Source organism: Mesoplodon mirus, assembly GCF_964341445.2.
Source record: "Mesoplodon mirus genome assembly, chromosome: 7".
In the NCBI taxonomy this organism is placed as follows: Eukaryota; Metazoa; Chordata; class Mammalia; order Artiodactyla; family Ziphiidae; genus Mesoplodon; species Mesoplodon mirus.
Genome location: NC_138983.1, coordinates 125,382,222 through 125,394,811, shown reverse-complemented (window position 1 = coordinate 125,394,811; position 12,590 = coordinate 125,382,222). Strand labels below are relative to the sequence as shown.

The 12,590-nt window shown below is 40.5% G+C and overlaps 1 protein-coding gene across 1 annotated transcript in view; it reads left to right on the top strand.

Moving 5' to 3' along the window:
- Positions 1 to 797: 797 nt before the first annotated feature.
- BUD13 (BUD13 homolog) overlaps positions 798 to 12,590 on the top strand; it is a 36,547-nt gene continuing 24,754 nt past the window's right edge. The window contains exons 1-3 of the mRNA XM_082627378.1: positions 798 to 1,003; positions 3,210 to 3,303; positions 7,301 to 7,397. Coding sequence (XP_082483504.1) covers positions 861 to 1,003; positions 3,210 to 3,303; positions 7,301 to 7,397 — 334 coding nt within the window. The 5' untranslated portion in view covers positions 798 to 860. The remainder of the gene's footprint in view (positions 1,004 to 3,209; positions 3,304 to 7,300; positions 7,398 to 12,590) is intronic.

Sequence of the window (12,590 nt, the reverse complement as noted above, 5' to 3'; positions counted from 1 at the left end):
AATCCCGCATGCCACCTGGCCAAAAAATAAATTACCTGAGTTTTAAAAAATAAAAGACTGAATGACAAAAAAACCCCCAAAACCTTCAGTCTCTCTAGCTTCTCTCTTGCCATGCTGAAAATAGATCCAGGTCATTTTCATTGGAAATATACGCAAGAGATAGCTAGGGGCAGCCAATATAAAATGTGGGTAAGATACATAGGTTAGAAACCTCCATATTTTTCATAGTAATTATATTGGGTTTGGAATTCCTGACTTCCTCTGTTGCATAGTTCTTGAAAGCCTATTAAAGCAGATTTCTCTCCACCTAAACATACTAATAAAAATAACTGACACTATGCCAGATGCTGTTCAAAGCACTTTACACAGTAGTATTATCCTAGTCCTTGCAACCATTGGGTTCGGTGTCATTATTATCCCCATTTTGTTAAGTACGTTGCCCAAGGTCGTACAGTTAGGAAGTTATGGAAGCAGAACTCAAACTTAGATGCACTGCAGCTCCAGAGCCCACCTTCCTAACTTCTGCTCTCCGGTGCTTCTGAAGCTGCTGGGGGCAGAGATCTTGTTGGGGTCGTGGCTGTAGCCTCGCGGCTACAACAGCGCTTGCTGCACGGTCTGTTGAATGACAGAATGGACAAAGATAAGAAACACAATTGCCCCGTCAGAGGGATGTTGAGTGGGCTCCCAAGGTGCGCGTGTCACTCGTAAGCCCGCAAAAGCTCACACGAAACACCCTGGCGATTCCAAACACCCTCCGTCACTTCCGGTCCTGGCCCCGCCTCCCAGAATCCGCGCTGTCCGTTTCGCATTCAAGAATTTTGTCCGCAGCGTCGATCCGTCTCCCCGCCTTCGCCGCTGCCATGGCGGCAGCTCCGCCGCTCTCCAAGGCTGAATACCTGAAGCGTTACTTGTCTGGGGCAGATGCCGGCGTCGACGGAGGCCCCGAGTCCGGCCGCAAGCGTCGCAAAAAGCGGCCGAAGACTGGCGGGGCTGGCGGCAAGGGGTGAGTTGGCCCTGGCGGGGCGGGGTCCGCGCGGCTCGCCGCCTCTCACCTTCCCAGCTCCGCCCTCGGCCCGGCTCTTCCTGGGCTCCTCGCCGGCGGCCCCGAGGGGCCCAGCGCCCTTGACTGCTCGCCCGGCGCTGCCTGAGCCCAGAGTCCGCTCAGACCGCTCCTCGCGCCCCTGGGCAGTATCTTCGACGTATTCAGGCCCGGCTGTAACTTTCATTACTCTTTTCCCGCCTTTGTAGCATTCCGTCCGCAAAGAATGAATATTGTGCCCTGAGACTAAAGTGGTGAAGCAAATTCAGAGGTTCTGTGCGTGGCTATTAAGGGCCCAGAACATGTCGGTGGGGATTCTCCAATGCCAGGGACTCCGGTCCTGAGTCGGAGACCTATGCTCACTTCCTGTTACTCTTCCTACTACTACTAACAATAACAACTAACGCTTACACTGTTCTTGTCATGTGCCAGTCACCGTTCTAAGTACTTTAGACCTAAACGAATTTATTTAAGCTTCATAACAGTACCATGAAGTAGATATTTTTGTTACCCCCACTTTTCAAACGAGAAAACTTACGTGGCCCAGGGTACTGGGTTGAGTAGTGCCCCTTCCCTCCAAGGCATGTCCAGCCAGAACCTCAGAATGTGGCATTGTTTAGAAATAGGGTCTTTGCTGTTGTAATTAGTTAAGATGAAGTCATAGTGGGTTAGGATGGACGCTAAATCCAATATGACTGGTGTCCTTTTAAGAAAAGGGGAATTTGGATACAGAAACAGACTTAGAGGGAAAACTACCACGTGAAGATGGAGGCTGAGACTGGACTGGATTTATGCTGACAGTAGGGGCTACCAGAAGTGCGAAGAGTCAAGGAAAGATCTTTCCCTAGAGCCTTACTGGCGGGCATTTCCTTGCAGACCCCTGATTCCAGACTTGAAGCCTCCAGAACTGTGAGAGAATACATTTCTGTTGTTTTAAGCCACCCAGTTTGTGGTACTTTGTTAGGCAGCCCTAGGAAACTAATAATATACCCAATACGGTCAAGTAGTTCCGAAGAACGGATCCATTTCCTCTCCTGGTTTGGTGGTTGTGTTATTCTTGCTTTCTGTCCCCTTTGACTTGTGTGGATTCCTCGGAGGCAGTGCCACGTAGTGAAATTAACTTGAGCTTTGGAGTAACACTGATTAGGCTTTGAGTCCTAGCTGTGCCACTTTATGGGCTGTGTGGCCTTGGGCGAGATATTTCATCTGGGGCTTCCTGGTGGCGTGGTGGTTGAGAGTCCGCCTGCCGATGCAGGGGACGCGGGTTCGTGCCCCGGTCCGGGAAGATCCCACATGCCGCGGAGCGGCTGGGCCCGTGAGCCATGGCCGCTGGGCCTGCGCGTCCGGAGCCTGTGCTCCGCAACGGGAGAGGCCACAACAGTGAGAGGCCCGCTTACTGCAAAAAAAAAAAAAAAAAAAAAAAAAAAGATATTTCATCTGTCTAAGCCTCAGTTTTTTCATCTTTAAAAATGAGAGTAATACTGAATATCACTTATATTAAACGGTTGTTGTGATAAGTGATCTTGCCCTTTCAAATAATAACTGTTAATAATCACTTTATATCATGGCATTGTTATTATTTGGACTCATCCATAGTTTATCCATGTAACAGACATTTATTGAGTACTTCCTATGCCAATTTCTGCAGGGTGTTGAGGATATCACTGTGAGTGAGAGAGGCATAGTCCCTACTCTGATGGAGCTTATAGTTTAATGGGGATACAGCCTTTAAACAACTAATTACACAACTGGTTGATTTACTTCCTTTGTGATAAAGTATTCCAAGAATGAGTAACGGGGGTTCTTAGTTGGGGGAGGTAAGTGAAATAGTATTGGAAGGTCTGTGAAGGAAGTTATATATATGCCAGGATTTTAAGAATGCGTAAGAGTTTCCCAGTAAAGAATGAGAAGAGTAGGTCAGGCAGAGGGAAGGAACTGAGACGTGAAACTGATATGGAAAGGAATTTGGCTCATTCTAGGCACCAGAAGGTGACTAGTGAGTAGTGAACTGAAGAGACAGTGGTACAAGATGAAGTTCGCCGTATTGGCAAAGAATGGACCATAGATCTTGTAGGATTTTGAGTTTTAGCCTAAAACCAAAGATAAGTGTTTGTAGGCTGTTATCCAAAAATGTTTCTTCTCTTTTGATCTTTTTATTTTTCACATTTAGAATGCGGATTGTGGATGATGACGTGAGCTGGACATCTATGTCAACCACTAAAACAGAAAAGGAGGAAGAGGAAGATGATGGAGATTTGCCTGTGGTGTGTATCTTTTGAGGCTGTGAGGACTTTGAAATGCAAGCCTCTCAATCTCGACTCCCAGTGCAGGGTAGATTAGTAAGGGGGAAAGTTGAGGGCAGAGAAGAGGTGACCCTTTCCAGGAGCTATTTTAAAGTAGTCTTCTTTGCTGATGCCTATACACAGTCTTTGTATATGGAGGGCTCCATCTGCCTGGAAACCGGAACTGATCACAGGAGGCAGGGTTCCTCAGTGTCAGTGATAGAGCCATGATTAGAATTCGCCATGGTTCAATTTGTTGGAACCTACCTTAAAAATACCGTTCAGGTTCAATCATAGGAAACTTTTTAATTGCTCATTTTATTCCCTGATTCAACTAAGCTTTAAATTATATGCTCTTGCCTAAGTACAGGTGATATGTAGATTAAGGGAACATAGTGTCTGTACTTTACGGGTCATACTCTGCAATGGGAGACTGAATTTCAAATGACAGTATGATGAATGTTGGAGATAGAGTTCACATATGTACCAAGTGCCATTAGAACACGAGGGAGATAGCATACTTTTTATCCCACTGGGAAATTCCACGAAGGATGGAAATATCTGAATTGAATTTTAAAGGATGAGTAAGAGCCAGGTGGGTAAAAGCATAGGCAAATAAGTTAGCATTGGTATGGTCACGGAACCTTGCTCAGAATTGCTGAGAAACAAGGTGAAAAGGAGAGCTGTTGATAGGCTGTGTTATACTAAAAGGTTGTAAAGGTGAATTCCAGATGAGTGTGTTTAATGTTAATCCCCAGCATATTCTATAATATTGATAGATTATTTAAAAGAAGGTTTGTTAATAATTAGAAGGGAAATAGTGATCATAGGAGCCAATTTAGTTTCAGTCAGAATGAATTACTGAAACCTAGTTAATGTTTATAACATTTGTTGTTATTTTAAATTTTTATTTATTTATTTATTTTAAATTAATTAATTAATTTTATTTATTCATTTTTTTTTCGGCCTTGTTGGGTTTTCGTTGCTGCGCACAGGCTTTCTCTAGTTGAGGCGAGCGGGGGCTACTCTTCGTTGCGGTGCGCAGGCTTCTCATGGCGGTGGCTTCTCTTGTTGCGGAGCATGGGCTCTAGGCGCGCGGGCTTCAGTAGTTGTGGCGTGCGGGCTTCAGTAGTTGTGGCACACAGGCTCAGTTGCTCCGCGGCATGTGGGATCCTCCGGACCAGGGCTCAAACCCGTGTCCCTTGCATTGGCAGGCGGACTCTCAACCACTGTGCCACCAGGAAGCCCTATTTTTTTATTTTATGAAAGCAATAACATGTTCATTATAGAATATTTTGGAATTGTAAGAACGTTTAAGTTTTAAAAAGAATATATAATCACTTTTACTGTGACCATCCAGAGATAACAACTGCTAAGGTTTAGATGCTTTAATTCATAGATTGTAATACTTGTATTTTATTTATTTTTTCAAATATAATTGGGATTATACTATACATATGGTTTTGGAGCCTGCTCTTTCACTTAATGGTATGTTGTCGATACTTTAGTAAGACTTTAAAAATATGCTTTGAGAATGTGACTTTTAATGGTTGCATAGTAGTTCAATATACATATTAATTGAATCTGTCTTACTACTGGCTGTATGGGTTGTTTCCTGTTTTAAAATATCATAATGATTTAATAAACATTTTGGACATGAATCATTGTAAGAATCCATTTATTTCTTTATTCCTATGAAATGAAATCAATAGGTTAGAGAGTATGGTCATTTTGAGGTGTTTCCCATATTGCTTTCCAAAAGGTAGTATGAATTTACACTCCCACTAGAGGTGTATGGGAATGTCAGTTTCCCCATTTCTTCATCAATATTGGAGTATTATTCACATCAACAAAGCAACTGCAAACCTATGTCAGTTTGGCAGGTGAACAGTGGTATCCAGATTCTTTGAAAAATAGTAAAATGAATGATTTTTCATACGTTTATTGGGCTTTTGTATTTAATGAATTTCTTGTATTTGTCCATTTTTTTTAGAAACTTGGAGTTTTTATTTTTTTCATTGATTTATTTGATATTTGTATAATAGGAATATATTATCTGTTTTACACGCCATAAGTATATTTTGTCATTTGCCTCTTCATTTATAATAGTTTTTGACATTTAAAAATTTTGATTTTTTGTAGTCAGGTCTGTTAATTTTCCTTCATAGTGTTGTCTTTTGCTCTTATGATTGTCCCAAAACCTAAGTAAGGGAAGCTTTAGCCCCACTGCTAGACTCTGTGCTTGTTACAACAGACCTTGATTATTGAATTCATTTTTGTTACTCCAAGATTATCACAACCAATAATTAGGACAACCACAGTAATAGTGGCAGCACAAGATTAATAGGTGTAAGTTACCATGTACCAAGCACTGCTAAGCTTTCATGAATTATCTGTTGGATCCTCATAGCAATCCTTTGATCCTGCTTTTACAAATTAGGAAATTGAGGCTTAGAGAGAATAATTTGCCAAAGGTTATACAAATACTAAGGGGCAAAGCTGGGAATTTAGATCTCAATTCATCTTGTTTTTTTAAATAAATTTATTTATTTATTTTGGGCTGCATTGGGTCTTTGTTGCTGCACGCGGGCTTTTCTCTAGTTGTGGCGAGCGGGGGCTACTCTTTGTTGTGGTGTGCGGGTTTCTCATTGCGGTGGCTTCTCTTGTTGTGGAGCAGGGGCTCTAGGCGCACGGGCTTCAGTAGTTGTGGCACGCAGGCTCAGTAGTTGTGGCTCATGGTCTCTAGAGCGCAGGCTCAGTAGTTGTGGCGCACGGGCTTAGTTGCTCCGCAGCATGTGGGATGTTCCCGGACCAGGGCTCGAACACGTGTCTCCTGCATTGGCCAGCGGATTCTTAACCACTACGCCACCAGGGAGGCCCCATCTTGTTTGAAAGCCTGTGTTTTTAATGCCCAGTGAGAGATCTCAAAACTAGGTTATATGAAGAATGATCGTAGGATCTTGGGAGAAGAGAAGAAGTAGAGGGGAATTCAAACCTGGGTTTGAGTTTCAGTTCTGCCACTTGCTAGGTTGAGAAAGTTACTTAACTTCTCTGAGCCATAGTTTGCTCTTAGTAGTGTGGAGCCTTTCTTTCCAGGGCTTTTGTGAGGATAAAGTGAGATAATATAAGTAAAGCACAAAACACAGTGCCTTGCTCATAGTTGCTACTGTGTAATTAGAATTTATTATGCCAGCTATCTTTGAAGGTCTGTCATGTGGAAAGGGGATCAGTTGCATCAGAGGTAGGACTAGGGTGGATGGAAAGGAGTTATAGGAAGGTAGATATGGGTCCGATGAAACTAAGAACTTTCTAGCCCCAAAATGCAGTGGACTGCCTTGTAACATGAGTTCCATGTCAGTGAATTAGTTCCCTGTCAGGGAGGGACTATGTGAGTGATCATTTATCAAGTATACTGTAGAGAAGATTCCAGATTTGTTTGGGAATTTGGATGATATGAAATATGGTCTTATCCCTTACAGATTCTATGAGTCTGTGTACATTTTAGTGACTTCTTTTGGTTGGATACTAGAAAAACTGTCATTGTGACTACCTACAATAGGAAAGTTTTCATAAGGAGTCCAAAGCCCTTAATGAATGATAGGGATGACAGGAAACCTGCCTGTGTTTTCACTCTGAATGTAAAAGTAAAAGGGTAAAAGGAGTTTAGCTTTTAGCTTACAAGTGGCAGTTGTATACCTGGCACCTTAATAAGAAGGTTTGTAATGAAAGAAATTAACCTCTGGAGGGAAATTGATTAGTCAGAGAAAGATCTGTAATTAAACCATCCAGTGACAATCACATGTTTATGGAGCAAATGTAACTGAGGACCAGTACCTGCTTCTTCATGGCCGTTTTGGGTCTTCGTGTGCCGTGTATTATTAGGAATGGAATAGTCATAGCTTCAGGTTCTTGAGACAGCAACATTGTTACTTGGCTGGATCCTGTGGATTTCCTTAACGTATTGTTCTCACTCCCACAGGTGGCTGAGTTTGTGGATGAGCGGCCAGAAGAGGTAAAGCAGATGGAAGCCTTTCGTTCCAGTGCCAAATGGAAGCTTCTGGGAGTTCCAACAATAGGTAAGTCTGAATTTCCCATTTATAGGAGAAGGCTTTTTCTTTTTTTCTTTTTTTTTTTTTTTTTTTTTTTTTTTTTTTTTTTTTTTTGCTGTACGCGGGCCTCTCACTGCTGTGGCCTCTCCCGTTACGGAGCACAGGCTCCGCGGCCATGGCTCGCGGGCCCAGCCGCTCCGCGGCATGTGGGATCCTCCGGGATCGGGGCACGAACCCGCGTCCCCTGCATCGGCAGGCGGACTCTCAACCACTGCGCCACCAGGGAAGCCCTTTTTTTCTTTTTTAATTGAAGTATAGTTTACAAGATTGTGTTAGTTCTAGGTGTACAGCAAGGTGATTCAGATATATATATATATATACCTTTTTTCAGATTATTTTCCATTATAGGTTATTCCAAGATATTGAATATAGTTCCCTGTGCTGTACACTAAATCCTTGTTGCTTATCTATTTTAGTACAGTTGTTTGTATCTGTTAATTCCATACTCCTAAGTTATCCCTTCCCCCCTTCCCCTTTGGTAACCATAAGTTTGTTTTCTGTGTCTGTGAGTCTGTTTCTGTTTTGCATATAGATTCATTTGTATTATTTTTTAGATTCCACATATAAATTATATCATATAATATTTGTCTTTTTCTGACTTACTTAGTATGATATTCTCTAGGTCCATCCATGTTGCTACAAGTGGCAGTATTTCATTCTTTTTTATGCCTGAGTAATATTTAGTTGTGTGTGTGTGTGTGTGTGTGTGTGTGTGTGTTCCGCAGCTTCTTAAACCAGTAGTCTCTTGATGGACACTTGGGTTGTTTCCATGTCTTGGCTATAGAAATAGTGCTGCTGTGAACATTGGGGTGCATGTATCTTTTTGAATTAGTGTTTTTATTGTTTCCAGATATATACCCAGGAGTGGAATCGCTGGATCATATGGTAGTCCTATTTTTAGTTTTTTTTTTTTTTTTTTTTGCGGTACGCGGGCCTCTCACTGTTGTGGCCTCTCCCGTTGCGGAGCACAGGCTCCGGATGCACAGGCTCAGCGGCCATGGCTCACGGACCCAGCTGCTCCGCGGCATGTGGGATCTTCCCGGACCGGGGCATGAACCCATGTCCCCTGCTTCGGCAGGCAGACTCTCAACCACTGCGCCACCAGGGAAACCCGATTTTTAGTTTTTTAAGGAGCCTCCATACTGTTTTCCACAGTGGCTGTACCAATTTACATTCCCACCAACAGTCGAGGAGGGTTCCCTTTTTTCCACATGCTCTCTAACATTTGTTATTGGTAGAGTTTTTGATGATAGCCATTCTGACAGGTGTGAGGTGATACCTCATTGTGGTTTTGGTTTGTATTTCTCTAATAATTAGTGATATTGAGCATCTTTTCATGTGCCTTTTAGCCATCTGTATGTCTTCTTTGGAAAAATGTCTATTCAGGTCTTCCCATTTTTTGATTGGGTTGTTTTTTTGATATTGAGTTGTATGAGCTGTTTGTGTATTTTGGATATTAACGCCTTATTGGTCGCATCATTTGCAAATATTTTCTCCCATTCCGTAGGTTGTCTTTTCGTTTTGTTGATGGTTTCCTTTCTTGTGCAAAACCTTTTAAGTGTAATTAGGTCCCATTTGTTTATTTTTGCTTTTATTTCTTTTGCCTAAGGAGACTGAGGCAAGAAAATATTACTGTGATTTATGTCAAAGAATGTTTTGCCTATGTTCTTGTCTAGCAGTTTTGTGGTTTTAGGGCTTACATTTAGGTTCTTAAACCATTTGAGTTTATCTTTGTATATGGTGTGAGGGAATGTTCTAATTTCATTGTTTTACATTTGGCTGTCTTGTTTTCCCAGCACCACTTGTTGAAGAGACTGTCTTTTCTCCATTATATATTCTTGCCTCCTTTGTCATAGATTAATGGACCATAGGTGTGTGGGTTTATTTCTAGCTCTCTATTCTGTTCCATTGATCTGTGTATCTGTTTTTGTGCCAGTACCATGCTGTTTTGATTACTGTAGCTTTGTAGCATAGTCTGAAGTCTGGGAGGGTTATACCTCCAGCTTGGTTATTCTTTTCTCAGTATTGCTTTCACAATTCTGGGTCTTTTGTGGTTTGATATAAATTTTAAGATTATTTGTTCTAGTTCTACAAAAAATGTCATGGGTACTTTGATAGGAATTGCATTAAATCTGTAGATTGCTTTGGGTAGTATGGCCATTTTAACAATATTAATTCTTCCAATCTAAGAGCACAGAATATCTTTCCATTTCTTTGAATCATCTTCAGTTTCCTTTGTCGGTGTTTTATAGTTTTCAGCATATAGGTCTTTCACCTCCTTGGTTAAGTTTATTCCCAGGTAATTTTTTTTTAACGCTATTTTAAACAGGATTTTTTTTTTTACCTTCTCTTTCTGATGTTTCATTGTTAGTGTAAAGAAATGCAACAGATATCTGTATATTAATCTTATATCCTGCTATCTTGCTGAATTCATTTATTAGTTCTAATCATTTTTGTGTGGTGGCTTTAGGGTTGTCTATGTAGAGTATCATGTCATCTGCAAATAGTGACAGTTTTACCTCTTTCCAGTTTGGATGGGTTTTATTTCTTTTTCTTGTCTGATTGCTGTGGCTAGGACTTCTAATACTATGTTGAATAGAAGTGGTGAGAGTGAGCATCCTTGTCTTATTCCTGAATTTAAGGGGAAAGCTTTCAGTTTTTCACTGTTGAGTATTATAGCTCCATTGGCCATGCAGTAAGCACCAGTTATCAAAGGTAATCACATCACCTAGACAAAAGATTTTTTTCAATATGAATATAATCCTGTGTGTAAATGATTTGCTGAGCTAGAAAATGTGAACTGCAAAATAGCATTGCTACTTGGTTCACATCAAGACATAATATGTTTATTTCTTTACATAAAAACGGCACATTTGCTTTTTCATACAAATCAGGCCCACTGAATGGAGATGGCTTTAGATCTTTTGACATTTGAACTACATAGCCTGGGGGCCCTTTGTAGACACTTTTAAAATTCTTACTTAAAGTATTATCTCTGTGTAAAACTTTTGAATTGTTCTTCCTGATGGTTACTTATCTCTTACTCAGAAGTGTCTTTTTTTTTTAAATTGAAGTATAGTTGATTTACAGTGCTGTGTTAATTTCTGCTGTACAGCAGAGTGATTCAATTGTATATACATTCTTTTTTATATTCTTTTCCATTATGGTTTATTACAGCATATTGAATATAGTTCTCTGTGATATATAGTAGGAAAAAAAAGTGTTATACTTTGTGCCTTTAGGTTAATTATCCTAAAATTCTGATTAGAAAAAAATGCATAACAAAAGTGACAATTGGCTGTGGGTTTGTCATAAATGGCTTTTATTATGTTGAGATATGTCCCCTCTCTACCCACTTTGGTGAGAGTTTTTGTCATGAATGGGTGTTGGATTTTGTCAAATGAGTTTTCTTTGTCTACTGAAATGATCATGTGTTTTTGTCTTTCCTTTTGTTAATGTGGTGTATCACACTGATTGATTTGATTTGTGTATGTTGAACCATGCTTTGTGACCTTGTATTGCATCCAACTTGATCATGCTTGATCATGGTGTATGATCCTTTTTATGTATTGTTGGATTTGAGGGAAGCCTTTTTTTCCTGTCCTACACTTTTCTTTTTAGGGGAATGCATAGTTTATTTTAGTGTGTCACTGATCCTGAAAAATATAGTGAAAAAGAATTCGGAACTTATTCAGAGGTAGTAAGATATGAGAACTGAGAGACCAAGTATTCCACTTTTTCTTATATTTTGGTGGTAGGGTTACTGAGGTCAGGAAGTGACTCATTTGGGTGTCTTTCAGCACCCACCCCTTTCTGGCCCAGAATAGGAGAGCACTTAGTGTATATTTGGAGGAGTTTATGAGAATCTGAGGAACAGAATTTGGAGACTGAAGCAACCTCTGTCCTCTACCAGGTTGAAGTGACACACGTATGGGCCAAGGATCAATGTTTTCTATCTTCTTTTTTGTATTAATAAATCTTTCTTTGTTCTTCCCTTAATTATTGGTATTTTGCAGCACATTATCCTCCATTTGCCACTCTACACCCTCTCCCTAGGCTAGTAATTTAACTTTCTATTTAAAACATTTTTTGAGTTCTTGAGAGTTTGATAAAGGACATTTGTTATGTCTGAGCAGAAATGAGACCTAGTCTTATTTGCCCTAGTATTCCCTCTGCCCAGCACAAAGAGTTGCCATTAAGACATATTTCTTGAATTTCTAATAGGTATTTGATTTTTACAGCCTACTGCTCTTTGGTAAATCATCACTTGGGGCTTAGCAGTCATTTCCCCTTTTCCAAAAACTTGGTGATAGGTCTGCTTACTAAGGGACACAGACTAAGAAATACTTGGTCCCAGTGAGTCACAGCCCTGGTCCCAGCAGTCATTTGGGCTCTGGGTGGCCAGTGGAAGAGTGCTGATTTTTAGCCTCTCTGTTCCATTCTCACATAAGGAAGGATCTTGCTTCTTGATAGTTAACTCCTGTTTACCCTTGATGCTTGTTCCCTTTCACATATGGAGGGTAGAAGAATTAACTCCTAAACAGGATTTATTCTTTCTGTGTTATACTTTGTGGCTTTCGGTTAATTATCCTAAAATTCTGATTAGAAAAAAATGCATAACAAAAGTGACAGTTGGCTATTGGTTAATGACCACCTTTGCCTCAATTTTTAGTACATTATTATTATGTTTTATGAATGAAAACTTTATTATCAGTATTATTTCATCAGAATCCTGTTCACTCATATCTATTATTTTCTGCCTTATCCTGTGGTTGTGTTTCCAGTATTCTTCACAATCTTTTTTTCAGAGAGAATCTTCTGATTTCCATATCTGTAGGTCTAGGAAGTGACACACAGAGACACACACACACACACACAAACATAAACGTGCATAGTTGTTTTTCATTTGCCTCACCCTCACTGGCCCATTTGTTACTGGAAATATCCTGACTGATCTCTGACCCTTACTTCCTTTTTATAAATATCATGGAATTTATCAACCTCGTGGATTAGATTTACTGTCAGGTACCCCACAAATATCAATACTTTTCTCTGAGGGGTAGATTCCAGTCAGAGGATCCTATTCTCCAAAGTAAAGGAGTTGACTTCGTTTCATTCATCCATTTAACAAGTATTCATTGGGTCCAACCCAACTTTTAT